The 18,827-nt window shown below is 40.1% G+C and overlaps 1 protein-coding gene across 10 annotated transcripts in view; it reads left to right on the top strand.

Moving 5' to 3' along the window:
- The window catches only part of DYM (dymeclin), a 481,767-nt gene that overhangs the window by 140,302 nt on the left and 322,638 nt on the right, over positions 1-18,827 (top strand). For all 10 annotated transcript variants that reach the window (XM_035271024.3, XM_035271019.3, XM_035271021.3 and 7 more), the window contains exons 7-8: positions 6,348-6,473; positions 8,131-8,273. In XM_035271024.3, coding sequence (XP_035126915.1) covers positions 6,348-6,473; positions 8,131-8,273 — 269 coding nt within the window. The remainder of the gene's footprint in view (positions 1-6,347; positions 6,474-8,130; positions 8,274-18,827) is intronic.

Raw genomic sequence — 18,827 nt, 5'->3', positions numbered from 1 at the left:
TTCCAGATTCATCCATGTCCCTACAAACGACACGAACTCATCATTTCTGATTGCTGCATAATATTCCATGGTGTATATGTGCCACATTTTTCCAATCCAGTCTATTATCAATGGGCATTTGGGTTGATTCCAGGTCTTTGCTATTGTAAACAGTGCTGCAATGAACATTCGTGTACATGTGTCCTTATAGTAGAACGATTTATAGTCTTTTGGATATATACCCAGTAATGGGATTGCTGGGTCAAATGGAATTTCTATTTCTAAGGCCTTGAGGAATCGCCACACCGTCTTCCACAATGGTTGAACTAATTTACACTCCCACCAACAGTGTAAAAGTGTTCCTTTTTCTCCACATCCTCTCCAGCATCTGTTGTCTCCAGATTTTTTAATGATCGCCATTCTAATTGGCGTGAGATGGTATCTCAATGTGGTTTTGATTTGCATCTCTCTGATGACCAGTGACGATGAGCATTTTTTCATATGATTGTTGGCCTCATATATGTCTTCTTTCGTAAAGTATCTGTTCATATCCTTTGCCCACTTTTGAATGGGCTTGTTTGTTTTTTTCCTGTAAATCTGCTTGAGTTGTTTGTAAATTCTGGATATCAGCCCTTTGTCAGATGGGTAGACTGCGAAAATTTTTTCCCATTCTGTTGGTTGCCGATCCACTCTAGTGACTGTTTCTTTTGCCGTGCAGAAGCTGTGGAGTTTGATTAGGTCCCATTTGTCTATTTTGGCTTTTGTTGCCAATGCTCTTGGTGTTTTGTTCATGAAGTCCTTGCCTACTCCTATGTCCTGGATAGTTTTGCCTAGATTTCCTTCTAGGGTTTTTATCGTGCCAGGTCTTATGTTTAAGTCTTTAATCCATCTGGAGTTAATTTTAGTGTAAGGTGTCAGGAAGGGGTCCAGTTTCTGCTTTCTGCACATGGCTAGCCAGTTTTCCCAACACCATTTGTTAAACATGGAATCCTTGCCCCATTGCTTGTTTTTGTCAGGTTTATCAAAGATTGTATAGTTGTATGTATGTTGTGTTGCCTCCGGTGCCTCTGTTTTGTTCCATTGGTCTATATCTCTGTTTTGGTACCAGTACCATGCTGTTTTGATTACTGTAGCCTTGTAGTATAGTTTGAAATCCGGTAGTGTGATGCCCCCCGCTGTGTTCTTTTTGCTTAGAATTGACTTGGCTATGCGGGCTCTCTTTTGGTTCCATATGAAGTTCATGGTGGTTTTTTCCAGTTCTGTGAAGAAAGTTGATGGTAGCTTGATGGGGATAGCGTTGATTCTGTAAATTACTTTGGGCAGTATAGCCATTTTCACGATATTAATTCTTCCTAACCATGAACATGGAATGTTTCTCCATCTGTTTGTGTCCTCTCTGATTTCGTTGAGCAGTGGTTTGTAGTTCTCCTTGAAGAGGTCCCTTACGTTCCTTGTGAGTTGTATTCCAAGGTATTTTATTCTTTTTGTAGCAATTGCGAATGGCAGTTCGCTCTTGATTTGGCTTTCTTTAAGTCTGTTATTGGTGTAGACGAATGCTTGTGATTTTTGCACATTGATTTTATATCCTGAGACTTTGCTGAAGTTGTTTATCAGTTTCAGGAGTTTTTGGACTGAGGCGATGGGGTCTTCTAGGTATACTATCATGTCGTCTGCAAATAGAGACAATTTGGCTTCCACCTTTCCTATTTGAATACCCTTTATTTCTTTTTCTTGCCTGATTGCTCTGGCTAGAACTTCCAGTACTATATTGAATAGGAGTGGTGAGAGAGGGCATCCTTGTCTAGTACCAGATTTCAAAGGGAATGCTTCCAGTTTTTGCCCATTCAGTATGATATTGGCTGTTGGTTTGTCATAAATAGCTTTTATTACTTTGAGATACGTTCCATCGATACCGAGTTTATTGAGGGTTTTTAGCATAAAGGGCTGTTGAATTTTGTCAAATGCCTTCTCTGCGTCAATTGAGATAATCATGTGGTTTTTGTTTTTGGTTCTGTTTATGTGGTGAATTACATTTATAGACTTGCGTATGTTGAACCAGCCTTGCATCCCTGGGATGAATCCTACTTGATCATGATGAATAAGTTTTTTGATTTGCTGTTGCAATCGGCTTGCCAATATTTTATTGAAGATTTTTGCATCTATGTTCATCATGGATATTGGCCTGAAGTTTTCTTTTCTCGTTGGGTCTCTGCCGGGTTTTGGTATCAGGATGATGTTGGTCTCATAAAATGATTTGGGAAGGATTCCCTCTTTTGGGATTGTTTGAAATAGTTTTAGAAGGAATGGTACCAGCTCCTCCTTGTGTGTCTGGTAGAATTCGGCTGTGAACCCATCTGGACCTGGGCTTTTTTTGTGAGGTAGGCTCTTAATTGCTGCCTCAACTTCAGACCTTTTTATTGGTCTATTCATAGTTTCAGCTTCCTCCTGGTTTAGGCTTGGGAGGACACAGGAGTCCAGGAATTTATCCATTTCTTCCAGGTTTACTAGTTTATGTGCATAGAGTTGTTTGTAATATTCTCTGATGATGGTTTGAATTTCTGTGGAATCTGTGCTGATTTCCCCTTTATCATTTTTTATTGCATCTATTTGGTTGTTCTCTCTTTTCTTTTCAATCAATCTGGCTAGTGGTCTGTCTATTTTGTTGATCTTTTCAAAAAACCAGCTCTTGGATTTATTGATTTTTTTGAAGGGTTTTTCGTGTCTCAATCTCCTTCAGCTCAGCTCTGATCTTAGTAATTTCTTGTCTTCTGCTGGGTTTTGAGTTTTTTTGATCTTGCTCCTCTAGCTCTTTCAATTTTGACGATAGGGTGTCAATTTTGGATCTCTCCATTCTCCTCATATGGGCACTTATTGCTATATACTTTCCTCTAGAGACTGCTTTACATGTGTCCCAGAGGTTCTGGCACGTTGTGTCTTCATTCTCATTGGTTTCGAAGAACTTCTTTATTTCTGCCTTCATTTCGTTGTTTACCCAGTCAACATTCAAGAGCCAGTTGTTCAGTTTCCATGAAGCTGTGCGGTTCTGGGTCGGTTTCTGAATTCTGAGTTCTAACTTGATTGCATTATGGTCTGAGAGGCTGTTTGTTATGATTTCAGTTGTTTTGCATTTGTTGAGCAGTGCTTTACTTCCAATTATGTGGTCAATTTTAGAGTAGGTGTGATGTGGTGCTGAGAAGAATGTGTATTCTGTGGATTTGGGGTGGAGAGTTCTGTAAATGTCCACCAGGTTTGCTTGCTCCAGGTCTGAGTTCAAGCCCTGGGTATCCTTGTTGATTTTCTGTCTGGTTGATCTGTCTAGTATTGACAGTGGAGTGTTAAAGTCTCCCACTATTATTGTGTGGGAGTCTAAGTCCTTCTGTAAGTCATTAAGAACTTGCCTTATGTATCTGGGTGCTCCTGTGTTGGGTCCATATATGTTTAGGATCGTTAGCTCTTCTTGTTGTATCGATCCTTTTACCATTATGTAATGGCCTTCTTTGTCTCTTTTGATCTTTGTTGCTTTAAAGTCTATTTTATCAGAGATGAGAATTGCAACTCCTGCTTTTTTTTGCTTTCCATTAGCTTGGTAAATCTTCCTCCATCCCTTTATTTTGAGCCTTTGTGTATCCTTGCATGTGAGATGGGTTTCCTGGATACAGCACACTGATGGGTTTTGGATTTTTATCCAATTTGCCAGTCTGTGTCTTTTGATTGGTGCATTTAGTCCATTTACATTTAGGGTTAATATTGTTATGTGTGAATTTGATACTGCCATTTTGATTCTAAGTGGCTGTTTTGCCTGTTAGTTGTTGTAGATTCTTCATTATGTTGAAGCTCTTTAGCATTCAGTGTGATTTTGGAATGGCTGGTACTGATTGATCCTTTCTATGTGTAGTGCCTCTTTTAGGAGCTCTTGTAAAGCAGGCCTGGTGGTGACAAAATCTCTGAGTACTTGCTTGTTCGCAAAGGATTTTATTCTTCCTTCACTTTTGAAGCTCAGTTTGGCTGGATATGAAATTCTGGGTTGAAAGTTCTTTTCTTTAAGGATGTTGAATATTGGCCCCCACTCTCGTCTGGCTTGTAGTGTTTCTGCCGAGAGATCTGCTGTGAGTCTGATGGGCTTCCCTTTGTGGGTGACCCGACCTTTCTCTCTGGCTGCCCTTAGTATTCTCTCCTTTATTTCAACCCTGTTGAATCTGACGATTATGTGCCTTGGGGTTGCTCTTCTTGCAGAGTATCTTTGTGGTGTTCTCTGTATTTCCTGCAATTGAGTGTTGGCTTGTCTTGCTAGGTGGGGGAAATTTTCCTGGATGATGTCCTGAAGATTATTTTCCAGCTGGGATTCATTCTCTTCGTCCCCTTCTGGTACACCTATCAAACGTAGGTTAGGTCTTTTCACATAGTCCCACATTTCTTGGAGACTTTGTTCATTCCTTTTTGCGCTTTTTTCTCTGATCTTGGTTTCTTGTTTTATTTCATTGAGTTGGTCTTCGACTTCAGATATTCTTTCTTCTGCTTGGTCAATTCGGCTATTGAAACTTGCGTTTGCTTCGCGAAGTTCTCGTATTGTGTTTTTCAGCTCCTTTAATTCATTCATATTCCTCTCTAAGGTATCCATTCTTGTTATCATTTCCTCGAATCTTTTTTCAAATCTTTTTTCAAGGTTCTTAGTTTCTTTGCATTGATTTAATACATGATCTTTTAGCTCACAAAAGTTTCTCATTATCCATCTTCTGAAGTCTAATTCCGTCATTTCGTCACAGTCATTCTCCGTCCAGCTTTGTTCCCTTGCTGGTGAGGAGGTTTGGTCCTTTCTAGGAGGTGATGTGTTCTGGTTTCGGGTGTTTTCCTCCTTTTTGCGCTGGTTTCTTCCCATCTTTGTGGATTTGTCCACTGGTCGTCTGCGTAGTTGCTGACTTTTCGTTTGGGTCTCTGAGTGGACACCCAGAATGTTGATGATGAAGTATTTCTGTTGCTTGGTTTTCCTTCTACCAGTCTAGCCCCTTCGCTGTATGACTGTTGAGGTCCGCTCCAGACCCTGCTTGTCTGGGGTGCACCTCTAGTAGCCGTGGCACAGCGAGGGATGCTACCAGTTTCTTTTTCTGCTCTCTTTGTCCCAGGATGATGCCTGCCTAATGACAGTCTTTTGGATATAGAGGGGTCAGGGAGCTGCTTGAGGAGACAGTTTGTACTTTATAGGGGTTTAATTGCTGAGTTGTGCACTCTGTTGTTCATTCAGGGCTGTTAGGCTGCTATGTTTGATTCTGCTGCAACACAGCTCATTAAACAACCCTTTTTTTTTTCTCAAATGCTCTGTGTTGAGGGGTTTGGGCTTTATTTTTGGATGTCCGATCAGGTGTCCTGCCCAGCTCAAAGGCAGACTAGCCACTGTTTGGCTGCCGAGGCTCCGCCCTGCTGTTGAGTGATTCGCGCTGTTCCTGCAGGTTCTGCTGTGGTCTCCGCCACGTCCTGCGGCGGAGTCTCTTCGTTGTAGCGTGTTGCCTCAGCAACGGCAGGCTGCGTCAGCAGTGGGCGTGTATCTCAGTAGGGACGGGTTGCCTCGGCAACGGCTGGCTGCGTCAGCAGTGGGCGTGTATCTCAGTTGGGGCGGGTTGCCTCGTCAACGGCTGGCTGCCTCAGCAGTGGGCGTGTATATCACTTGAGGCAGGTTGCCTCCGTAGTGTTGGATGCCCCTCCCCCACAGAGCGTCTCGGACCGTCTGCCCGGGATAGTTTGAAATCGCGGTTTTGTTCGTCCCACTGGGTATCCCAAACGATCTGTCCCTGCAATCCCCTGGGCTGGGCTACTGTGCAAGTCTCGTTCAGTCTCAAGTCCAGCCCTCTCAAGTCTCAGGTTGCCGGTTCAACAAGGCACCCGGACAACGCGCCCTGTGGGGATTGCTGGGTAGGGCCGGCCGCCGCCGCCCCGGCTGCCGGCTTCGCCAGGCAGACCTACTGCCTGGCGTCCCGTGTCTTTTTATACTTGGGAGTTTCCCCGTTCTGTGGGCAACAAAGATCAGTCTGGAAATGCAGCACTGACTCACCGTTTGCGAATTCAACGCGGGCTCCAATCCTGGGTTGTTCTCACAGCGCCATCTTGAGTCCCCTCCAGACCTTTCATTTAATAGGAGATGGGAACTGGAAAATAGGGAAATAATGGGATAACTAACCCCAAAACACGAGCTAATGACGGGAAGGAGTTTAATATTTTTGCTTGACTTAATTTTTATATTAAACATATTAATATTTTTCAGTAACCTGAAAATATTGAATATTTAGATTTGAGTTCTTAAATGTACAGATCATTTAGAAAAGAATAGTGTCTTAATCTTCCAAAGTGATTGTTACACTTTTTTTTCTCCATTTCAGAGATATTACATATGAAATATCAGTAGAAGCTATATCAACAATGGTTGTTTTCCTTTCCTGCCAACTTTTCCACAAAGAAGTTTTGCGACAGAGCATCAGCCACAAGTATTTGATGCGAGGTCCATGGTATGTTTCTACTTTAAATATGTCTAGTTTTTTCATTGTATAAAGTTGTATTTTTAGTCTTGTTTCTCATCTGAGTATTGTCTCGTATCTCCAACCAGGTATTTTCTCTAGTTGTTCTATAGTCTCTTTAAACCCAGTGCATAAGGAACCGCCTTCTGCTTTCCTGTGCAATCTACCCATCCTCCCTGTTCTTCCTGTCCCCCAGCTTCATTATCCTCTCCAGTGGTTGCTTCCTAAAATAAAAACTTTGAAATCATCTTTTTCTTTCTTCTCCTTCATTCACTATGTTTAAGCAGTCAAGTCATATTTGTTGTTCAAATTATTTTTGTGTCTTCTTCTTCTCACTAGTCCCTTTGAAACAAACTGTGATCTATACCCTGTCACCTTCTTTGGACTTCTCCAACAGCCTCTTCACTGACTCTTTCTACTTCGTTGAGCCTGCAGATAGTTACTGTGTGCTAACCACGTGCCAGGCATGTTAGGCTGTGAGACTGTGCTCTTGAGCAGAAGCTTAAACAATCTCCTAGGGGGTGGGGATGTAAATGACTAACACACATGCACATACCTGATTTTGTATTAACATAATCTTCACACTTTAAAAATCTTAAACAAATCCAAATGAAGTACCTTTGAGGAAGTTCTCAGGTAGTGGGGAGCTTTGTCTTCTTCATGTTTTTTTGCTACCGTGATTATTCCTGTGACATGTATGTTCTTTGAACATATTTGAAAATCACTGATAAGAGGCAGAGGACCTGGGCTTTGGAGACAGAGGATTGCATCGGAACGGTCTCTGACTGTGCTGGCATCGTGGGACTGTGTGCATCTTTGCTAAAACAAGATTGTGAACTTCATTCCTTATAGTGCCAGAAGTATTCAAGTTGCTTTTTAAAAATAGGCATAGAGAGTGTTAGTGTTCTTATTTTCTAAGGAAGTTTTTATAGTATCACTATGGTGCCAAATATTTAAACCATACTATGTTCTTTACTGATTTTTGTGGTTCATCTTGGAAACCGTATTTCAAAAGCTCAATAGTACATTAAAGAATCTGTTAAAAGGTTTACTCTAGATTTCAGAAATTAGTTTAATACTAATTGAATAATTGAATAATTTCATACTTAAAAAGTATAGTCTTTTTGTTATTTTAAAATAATTGCTTTTTTCTACTTGTTCTATATTACTACTTCCCTTCAACTGCCAGGTAATGTATTATGCACTAATTTCATAATAGCTCACAGTGTTATATAGAAAACAGATAAAGTAACCGAAGCGCGAGAGTGCAAGTGGACTGGGCATGGTGGTTCATGTCTGTAATCCCAGCACTTTGGGAGGCTAAGGCTGGAGGATCGCTTGAGTTTAGGAGTTTGAGACCAGCCTGGGCAATATAGTGAGACCTTGTCTCTCCCCGCAGCAAAGAAAAAGTATTTAATTAATTTGATCAATATCTTATGATGTGATAAGAGGAAAAGCCAGGATTAAGCCTCAAAATTGGTCTCCAAGCCATGGTCTTACTATTATGTGACAGTGCTCAATTTCTGTGAGCTGTGCCAATAACCCTTTTATATTAATACATAGTGTTAGGCAGAGTTATTTCTATGTTGTTATTCAGAATTAGATGACTCCCATAAATATGAGTTTGATTTTTTTCCTTTTTGTGTAGTCTTCCGTACACCAGCAAACTTGTGAAGACCTTATTGTATAACTTTATCAGACAAGAAAAGCCACCTCCTCCAGGAGCCCATGTTTTCCCTCAACAATCGGATGGGGGAGGACTGCTTTATGGACTTGCATCAGGAGTAGCAAGTAAGTTTTATCAGATTTTTTTCAATTCTTTGGTGTACATAAATTTTGTTTATTTAGGCATAAGAAATTCTGTTTGCTTGGCTGCCACTGTTAACAGTTACATTGAATTTGTGTAGCTGGTTAAATGTGAAAACAAAGTAATTAAAATATTAATCTTTCTGTGTTATGTAGTGATTTTTGTTAAATATGCAAATAATGAATCTATTACCTACAAAACATTGTTTTTCGGGAAGAATGTTTACACATAAATATGTATATTGCATGAATTCTAGCCATACAGTAAAATAAGATTAAGCATTTGTAAACTTATAACACTACTTGTGTTATAAGAGGAAATCTACTTTAGGTTTTTTAAGGGCATTTTTTGGTTATGATTTTATGTGACTAATTAGGTGCAGTTTTCCTATTATGCTAAGTGCTTTATTCAGTGACAACCAAATATTTTGCAGAATTTTGTAATAAGCTGTGAAGTGGCACAGACTTGAGTTTTGTCTGATTGGGTCCAAATTTTCCTAAGTGAAGAAAGCTCTTCCCTATCTTACAGTCAATCCTCGTATCTGCTTCACTTCACAGTATTCAGACTACAGACACTGGAAAGAATACGAGAGTAGTTCTGGAGGGCCTGGGCCATGTGAAGTTATAGAAATGAAACTTCCTAGAGTGACACTTTGGCACTTGGGAGGTCTGCCTGGGAGCTCCTTACTCCTCCTAAACCTGCAGCATGTCCTCTCCTTAATCACACAGGACAGGGTCAAATGAAGCAGATTTCCGCAGCTGCATTATGGATGTGGCATGCTCTACGCTCCAGCTGGACATCAGTTTGATATGAAAAGGGAGCACTGTGATAACTTACTATATAACCAGTGTTGGGAGCTTCTTTGGATGTAGAGACCTCTTTAAAAACCGGTAGACTTGGTCTATTAATGGAGAGAATTGATCAATAAACTGAACTTTCTTAGATTTACCTTCCTTTGATTTCTTTTAATATTGGGAATTGAGTCACACTTGTGATCACTTTCGCCTTTGGTGCTGAGCAGCCTGCCAAGAGTGCCACACCTGCTAGGTTCTTTGAGTTACTCCTATCCAATTTCCTCTTTATTTCAGGGGCTTTTTGTATCCCATGGGAAGGTTTAATTGCTCTGTTACTATTTTCTTGTCTTTTTTAATCATTAAAATGTTATAAGTATTTAAAAGCTGAATATTTTCCAATATTCCAATATGGTTAGAGGTTTTTTTTTGAGGGTGGGGAGATAGTCTAAGCTCATAAGTGCTTTCTTCAAAACAGTGGTAATACTTGGCTTTTTTTTTTTTTAAAGTAAACCTAGATTTGTGTATATTTTTTGGTTTTTCTTTCATTTATGTGTCATATCAAAAGGAAGTCCAGTATTGTATGTGGTGTCATTAGTGTGCTGGGTGCCAAAAAAACATGAATTTAACTTTAGATATTTTCCTAACTAGATAGCAGGAAGGAAGCCCCTTAATTTTCCTAGTTCTCAATTTCCTTGTCTATTTAATGAGAAGGTAGGTTGGGATGGTGATTTCTGAGATTATTACTATGTAACTTTTTATGGTCTTTGTTTTTACCATTTTAAAATTTAATAGTTAAATGAATTAAAATAGATTTATGGCTTTTAGTGTGCTAAGACATTTTACATAGCTTTCTTCCTAAATCTTTATGAAACTATTCATGTAAAAGTATAAATCAAGGCCGGATGCGGCGGCTCATGCCTGTAATCCCAGCACTTTAGGAGGCCGAGGGGGCTGGATCACGAGGTCAGTAGTTTGAGACCAGCCTGACCAACATGGTGAAACCCCGTCTATACTAAAAATAAAAAAAAATTAGCCAGGCGTGGTGGCAGGCACTTGTAATCCCAGCTACTCAGGAAGCGGAGGCAGAAGAACCACTTGAATCTGGGAGACGGAGGTTTTAATAAGCCGAGATCGTGCCACTGCACTCCAAGAGTGGTGACAGAGTGAGACTCTGTCTCAAAAAAAAAAAAAAGTATAAATCAAGATGGAATAATTATGGATTCATTATTTCATGATATGTGTGACTCAAAGGATTATAAAAAACAACAAAATGACATTCTCCTAAGAAGTACAGCTATGTACTATGGGCAAAATGAAATGTAAAAACAATCACAGTCATGTAATTTTAAGTTAATCCACATTCCAGGAAAGTCAATCAGGTTGCCAGCATTTGACTTAAGTTGTATGATCACTTTGATGATGTTTTGGTTGGTAGTTAAAGAATTCTCTTACTTTACTGTTGACTTGAGAAAATATGATTTGGAAGTTTCGAAAAAAATTATATTCTGAAGCCAAATGTAAATTTTAAACTCATTAGGATTATGTTCATTTTCATTGGGATTGAAGTTTTTCTGGATATAGCAAACATTTGTTTTCATAGCGGTGCATGCATTGTATGTTTTGCTTACATTATTCCCTTTGAAAAAGAGTGCTTCATTGTAAAAAACCTTACAAATTCCAGAGTGAAATGTGTGGGCACTGGCAGGGCAGGAGGAGAATCCCTGTGCTGGAACTGGGGCTGGATGAATAGTGACCACTTGCTCAGACCCGCCTTTGAGTCAGGCAACGCCTTCTGTGGTTGCTTCACATTTGCTTTGACAGTTGTGGTTTTGGTTATCCCCCTGTTTGTTTCTGAGACTCTGTGAAATATTCTGTTACTTTGTTGCATCCTGATGCTCCCCCTTTTCACGGCTTCAATAGGATCCTCAGTAGCTTAGAGTCCTACTTACTCCTCTCTCCAGCTCTATTTTCTGCCCTTCCATCCATTAAAGACCATCTTGAGTTTCCCCTTCTACATGAAGACTTCCTTTGCCCTCCTGGCTAGATGTGATCTTTTCCTGTACTGCTTTACTACTGTGCCACTCTGCTTTGTAGTTACTTAGGTACATGCATCATTCTTCCCATGTTGGCTCCACATACAATAAAATGAGAACTAACGTTTATATGATATGAGTTTACAGTGCCACTGTTTTAGCATCTCATTTATTCTCATAATAGGCTCATCTATCTGAAACAGATAGATGATAGTTTTAATTTTTTAATGTGATAGATGAAGAGATTTTCCTAGCTAATATATTATTTTGTCTAAGATTACATAGGAAAGAGATGATGTTGGCTTGTTAATTTAAGCCAAGTTTGTGGAACCCCTGAGTCTTTGCTGTTTTTGCCTTTTGTTATTGTGATCAACCGAATCCTGAGGGCATAAGCTCCTTGACCTGTGTGGGTGTCCCCTGCAGTGTCCAGCAGAGCACCACCTGACATCTGTGGACTGTAGTAAATCCTGGTGTGCAATTAAATGCCAAAAGCTAATAGTCAAGATAGAGGTGAATTCATTTGTAATAAAGATGTCTGGCATTTGCTGAATGCTTTCTGTTTGCCTGGCACTGTGGTAGCTACTTTACGTACCTAATTTCTTTTATTCTTTATTTTTAACATTTTATTACAGAAAATTGCAAGAATGTACAGCATAAATACCAGGCGTGGTGGCTCACTCCTGTAATCCCAGTATTTTGGGAGGCTGAGGTGGGTGGACTGCTTGAGCTCAGGAGTTTGAGACTATTCTGGACAACATAGTGAGACACCACCTCCACAAAAAAGTACAAAAATTAGCTGGGCATAGTGGTGCACACCTATAGATCCAGCTACTTAGGAGTCTGAAGTAGGATGATCGCCTGAACCTGGGAGGTAAAGGCTGCAGTGAGCTATGATCATGCCACCATAGTTCAGTCTGAGTGACGAAGCTCTGTCTCAAAAACAAAACAAAACAAAACAAAACAAAACAAAACCCCTAAAGAAATAAGTTCACACTTATAGAAAAGTCCCCAAAATAAAAAATCACAAAACTACATGTAACTGTACACAGATTGATTTATTAATATTTTATCCCAATTTGTATGTTGTTTTTTCTCTTCCTCTCTGTCATTCTGTACTTTCTTCTCTCTCCCCACCCCCCGTCTCTCTCTGTCTATGTCTCTCTCTCTCTCTCTCTCTCTCTCTCTCTCTCTCTCTCTCTCTCACACACACACACACACACACACACACACACACCCCACAGTTTCTTTTAACCACTTAAGGTAAGTTGCATGCATCCTATTACTCCTAAACACTTCAATGTGTATTTCCTGAAAGAGGGTATTGCTTATGCTACCACAGTATAACAGTAAATTTAACATCCAAATGTCCTCAAAAGCCATTTGCTTCTACGTCAATAAAAATAAGGAAATGGTATTTTCCTCAGTATTTTAAAATCTCTTTATAGCGTTGTTTGTATTTCACTTAACTTGGAATTTTTCAATTAGGTTTTCTTGTAACCACTCTGCTATCAATTTATCTATCTTAAACTAAAAGCCCCATGAGGCAGCACACACCTCTTTTCCTCCTGTTTATTTTATTTTATTAAAAAAAAAATTTTTTTTTTTGGGGGGGAGGAAGGCAGGAAGGGAGGGAAGAAGGACGGTAGGGAGGAAGGAAGGGATGAAGGAAGGAAGGAAGGAAGGAAGGGAGGAAGCGGGGAGGGAGGGAGAGAGGGAAGGGAAGGAAGGAAATCAAGCAATGAGAGAGACATTGCGGACCTGGATCTAGAGGTTTACAAGTTGATTTCTTTTTTTTTGAGAGAAGGAAAGAAAAAAAAATAATAAGTAAAAGAGAGGAAGAAAGAGGAAGAAAAAGAGGGAGAGTAAATGGAAATATGGCTTTATTTTGAAAAAAATTGGGTATTAATAATGACCAATCAATGTTTCATTTAAACTTATGGGTAGGTGTGATGTGGTATTGACAAGAATGTATATTTTGTGTATTTGAAGTGGAGAGCTCTATAAATACTTATTAAGTTTACTTGTTCCGTATCTGAGTTCGAGTCCTTGATATCCTTATTAATTTTCTGTCTCATTGAATCTAAGTCTCATATCTGGGTGTTAGGATCGTTAACTCTTGTTGTTGCATTGATCCTTTTACCACTGCATCTTTGTTGCTTTAAAATCTATTTTTTCCGATACGAGAATTGCAACTCCTGCTTTTTATTTATTTATTATTTATTTTTGCTCTCCATTTGGTTGGTAAATCTTTCTCCATCCCTTTGTTTTGAGTCTTTGTGTATCCTTGCATGTGAAACAGGTCTGGATGTAACATGCCATTGGGTTTTGGCTGTGTCTTTTGATTGGGGGATTTAGTCAATTTATATTTAGGGTTACTGCCATTTGATGTTGACTGGCTGTTTTATCCATTCGTTGGTGTAAATTCTTCTTTATGTTGGTGCTCTTTACTTTTTGGTGTATTTTTAGAAAGGCTAATACTGGTTGTTTCTTTCTGTGTGTAATGCTTCTTTCAGAAGCTCTTGTAAAGCAGGCCTGGTGGTAATAAAATCTCTGAGTTCTTGCTTGTTCATAAAAGATTTTATTTTTCCTTCAGTTGTGAAGCTTAGTTTGGCTGGATATGAAATTCTGGGCTAAAGGTTCTGTTCTTTGAGGATGTTGAATATTGGCCCCCACTCTCTTCTGGCTTGTAGAGTTTCTGCCGAGAGATCTGCTGTAAGTCTGATAGGCTTGCCTTTGTGGGTAACATGACCTTTCTCTCTGGCTGCCCTTAGTATTTTCTCCTTCATTTCAACCCTGGTGAATCTAACGATTATGTGCCTTGGGGTTGCTCTTCTTGAGGAATATCTTTGTGGTGTTCTCTGTATTACCTGGGGTTGAATGTTGACCTGCTTTGCTAGTTTAGGAAAAGTTTCCTGAATAATATCCTGAAGGGTATTTTCCAGCTTGGATTCATTCTCTCCGTCGCATTCAGGTACACCTATCAACCGCAAATTTGGTCTTTTCACATAGTCCCACATTTCTTGGAGACTTTGCTCATTTCTTTTTATCCTTTTTTCTCTAATGTTTTCTTCACGTTTTATTTCATTAAGTTGGACTTTGACCTCTGATATCTCTTCTTCTGCTTGAACAATTTGAGTGTTTAAACCTGTGCATACTTCTCGGAGTTCCTGTATTGTATTCTTCAGTTCCATTAATTCACTCATACTCCTGTCTAAGTTGTCTATTCTCAATAGGATTTCATCAAACCTTTTTTCAAAGTTCCTAGTTTCTTTACGTTGGGCTACAACATGTTCTTTTAACTCACCGAAGTTTGTTATTATCCATTCCTTGAAGAGTGATTCTGTCATCAGGATGCGCTCGTTCTCCATCAAGCCTTGTTCCATTGTTGATGTGGAACTGTGATCATCTTTAGAGGGAGAGGCATTCTGACTTTGAGTATTCTCAGCTTTTTTATGTTGGTTTCTTCCCATCATTGTAAATTTATCCTCCTGTCGTCTTTGAAATTACCAACTTTCAGATTAGGTCTCTTGAGTGGACGTCCAGGTTGTTAGTTCCCAGAGCCAGAGCAGCGGTGTTAAAACTGATGGTGCTTTTCTGCCCAGGATTCTCCTGTCTGGCTTCCTTCTTGTGTCCGTAGTAGGTGACTCTGCCTTCCTGGGGCTCCAAACCTTGGTCAGAAGGGGAACCCGTCCTGTTTACTCTGCGCTGAGCGCTGCCGCGCGGAGGTGCAGTCACTGTCGCTGCGCCGGGCTCTGGTGTTGTGCTGGGGGCCCGTGCGGTTCCTCCAAATGTGTTTACTCTGCTCCGAGAGCTGCCGCGCCGAGGTGCGGGCGGAACCGTGGCGTCGGCCACGAGAGTCACGCTGGCGACCCGTGTGTTTCCTCCACTGGGGGATCTTCTGCTCAGTGAGCAACCAGACTTTGTCTGAAAGTGTGGTGTTCTCTAGTTCTCTGCGCCTTCCCTGAGAGCTGCAATCTCGGGATGTTAGCGATCGGCCATCTTGGGTTGTTCTCCTAAAAAATTTTTTTATTGCATTTTAGGTTTTGGTGTACATGTGCAGAACACGCAAGACAATTGCATAGGTACACACATGGCAGTGTGTTTTGCTTCCTTTCTCCCCTTCACCCACATTTGGCATTTCTCCCCAGGCTATCCCTCCCCACCTCCCCCCCTCCTTCGCTGGCCCTCCCCTTTTCCCCCCAATAGACCCCAGTGTTTAGTACTCCCCTCCCCGTGTCCATGTGTTCTCATTTTTCATCACCCGCCTATGAGTGAGAATATGCGGTGTTTCATTTTCTGTTCTTGTGTCAGTTTGCTGAGAATGATGTTCTCCAGATTCATCCATGTCCCTACAAACGACACGAACTCATCATTTCTGATTGCTGCATAATATTCCATGGTGTATATGTGCCACATTTTCCCAATCCAGTCTATCATCAATGGGCATTTGGGTTGGTTCCAGTTCTTTGCTATTGTAAACAGTGCTGCAGTGAACATTCGTGTGCATGTGTCCTTATAATAGAACGATTTATAGTCCTTTGGATATATACCCAGTAATAGGATTGCTGGGTCAAATGGAATTTCTATTTCTAAGGCCTTGAGAAATTGCCACACTGTCTTCCACAATGGTTGAACTAATTTACACTCTCACCAACAGTGTAAAAGTGTTCCTTTTTCTCCACATCCTCTCCAGCATCTGCTGTCTCCAGATTTTTAAATGATCGCCATTCTAACTGGCGTGAGATGGTATCTCAATGTGGTTTTGATTTGCATCTCTCTAATGACCAGTGATGATGAGCATTTTTTCATATGTTTCTTGGCCTCACATATGTCTTCTTTTGTAAAGCGTCTGTTCATATCCTTTGCCCATTTTTGAATGGGCTTTTTTGTTTTCTTGTAAATCTGTTTGAGTTCTTTGTAAATTCTGGATATCAGCCCTTTGTCAGATGGGTAAACTGCAAAAATTTTTTCCCATTCTGTTGGTTGCCGATCAACTCTAGTAACTGTTTCTTTTGCCGTGCAGAAGCTGTGGAGTTTGATTAGGTCCCATTTGTTTATTTTGGCTTTGTTGCCAGTGCTTTTGGTGTTTCGTTCATGAAGTCCTTGCCTACTCCTATGTCCTGAATGGTTTTGACTAGATTTCCTTCTAGGGTTTTTATGGTGCCAGGTCTTATGTTTAAGTCTTTAATCCATCTGGAGTTAATTTTAGTGTAAGGTGTCAGGAAGGGGTCCAGTTTCTGCTTTCTGCACATGGCTAGCCAGTTTTCCCAACACCATTTGTTAAACAGGGAATCCTTTCCCCATTGCTTGTTTTGGTCAGGTTTATCAAAGATTGTATGGTTGTAGATATGTTGTGTTGCCTCCGATGCCTCTGTTTTGTTCCATGGGTCTATATCTCTATTTTGGTACCAGTACCATGCTGTTTTGATTACTGTAGCCTTGTAGTATAGTTTGAAATCCGGTAGTGTGATGACCCCCGCTGTGTTCTTTTTGCTTAGAATTGACTTGGCTATGCAGGCTCTCTTTTGGTTTCATATGAAGTTCATGGTGGTTTTTTCCAGTTCTGTGAAGAAAGTCAATGGTAGCTTGATGGGGATAGTGTTGAGTCTGTAAATTACTTTGGGCAGTATAGCCATTTTCACGATATTATTTCTTTCTAACCATGAACATGGAATGTCTCTCCATCTGTTTGTGTCCTCTCTGATTTCGTTGAGCAGTGGTTTGTAGTTCTCCTTGAAGAGGTCCCTTACATTCCTTGTGAGTTGTATTCCAAGGTATTTTATTCTTTTTGTGGCAATTGTGAATGGCAGTTCGTTCTTGATTTGGCTTTCTTTAAGTCTGTTATTGGTGTAGACGAATGCTTGTGGTTTTTGCACATTGATTTTATATCCTGAGACTTTGCTGAAGTTGCTTATCAGTTTCAGGAGTTTTTGGGCTGAGGCGATGGGGTCTTCTAGGTATACCATCATGTCGTCTGCAAATAGAGACAGTTTGGTTTCCATCTTTCCTTTTTGAATACCCTTTATTTCTTTTTCTTGCCTGATTGCTCTGGCTAGAACTTCCAGTACTATACTGAATAGGAGTGGTGAAAGAGGGCATCCTTGTCTAGTGCTGGATTTCAAAGGGAATGCTTCTAGTTTTTGCCCATTCAGTAAGATATTGGCTGTTGGTTTGTCATAAATAGCTTTTATTACTTTGAGATATGTTCCATCGATACTGAGTTTATTGAGGGTTTTTAGCATAAATGGCTGCTGAATTTTGTCAAATGCCTTCTCTGCATCAATTGAGATAATCATGTGGTTTTTGTTTTTGGTTCTGTTTATGTGGTGAATTACATTTATAGACTTGTGTATGTTGAACCAGCCTTGCATCCCCGGGATGAATCCTACTTGATGATGATGAATAAGTTTTTTGATTTGCTGTTGCATTCGGCTTGCCAATATTTTATTGAAGATTTTTGCATCTATGTTCATCATGGATATTGGCCTGAAGTTTTCTTTTCTTGTTTTGTCGCTGCCAGGTTTTGGTATCAGGATGATGTTGGTCTCATAAAATGATTTGGGAAAGATTCCCTCTTTTTGGATTATTTGGAATAATTTTAGAAGGAATGGTACCAGCTCCTCTTTGTGTGTTTGGTAGAATTCGGCTGTGAACCCATCTGGACCTGGGCTTTTTTTGTGTGGTAGGCTCTTAATTGCTGCCTCGACTTCTGACCTTGTTATAGGTCTATTCATAGTTTCAGCTTCCTCCTGGTTTAAGCTTGGGAGGACACAGGAATCCAGGAATTTATCCATTTCTTCCAGGTTTACTAGTTTATGTGCATAGAGTTGTTTGTAATATTCTCTGATGATGGTTTGAATTTCTGTGGAATCTGTGCTGATTTCCCCTTTATCATTTTTTATTGCATCTATCTGGTTGTTCTCTCTTTTCTTTTTTATCAATCTGGCTCGTGGTCTGTCTATTTTGTTGATCTTTTTAAAAAACCAGCTTTTGGATTTATTGATTTTTTGAAGGGTTTTTCGTGTCTCAATCTCCTTCAGTTCAGCTCTGATCTTAGTTATTTCTTGTCTTCTGCTGGGTTTTGAGTTTTTTTGATCTTGCTCCTCTAGGTCTTTCAATTTTGACGATAGGGTGTCAATTTTGGATCTCTCCATTCTCCTCATATGGGCACTTATTGCTATATACTTTTCTCTAGAGACTGCTTTAAATGTGTCCCAGAGATTCTGGCATGTTGTGTCTTCATTCTCATTGGTTTCGAAGAACTTCTTTATTTCTGCCTTCATTTCATTGTTTACCCAGGCAACATTCAAGAGCCAGTTGTTCAGTTTTCATGAAGCTGTGTGGTTCTGGGTTGGTTTCTGAATTCTGAGTTCTAACTTGATTGTACTATGGTCTGAGAGGCTGTTTGTTATGATTTCAGATGTTTTGCATTTGCTGAGGAGTGCTTTACTTCCAATTATGTGGTCAATTTTAGAGTAGGTGTGATGTGGTGCTGAGAAGAATGTATATTCCATGGATTTGGGGTGGAGAGTTCTGTAAATGTCTATCAGGTTTGCTTGCTCCAGGTCTGAGTTCAAGCCCTGGATATCCTTGTTGATTTTCTGTCTGGTTGATCTATTATTGACAGTGGAGTGTTAAAGTCTCCCACTATTATTGTGTGGGAGTCTAAGTCTCTTTGTAAGTCATTAAGAACTTGTCTTATATATCTGGG

Source organism: Callithrix jacchus, chromosome 13 (assembly GCF_049354715.1).
Source record: "Callithrix jacchus isolate 240 chromosome 13, calJac240_pri, whole genome shotgun sequence".
Lineage (NCBI taxonomy): Eukaryota > Metazoa > Chordata > Mammalia > Primates > Cebidae > Callithrix > Callithrix jacchus.
Note: the sequence above shows the minus strand (reverse complement) of the source record. Positions and strands in the feature narration are given on the sequence as shown.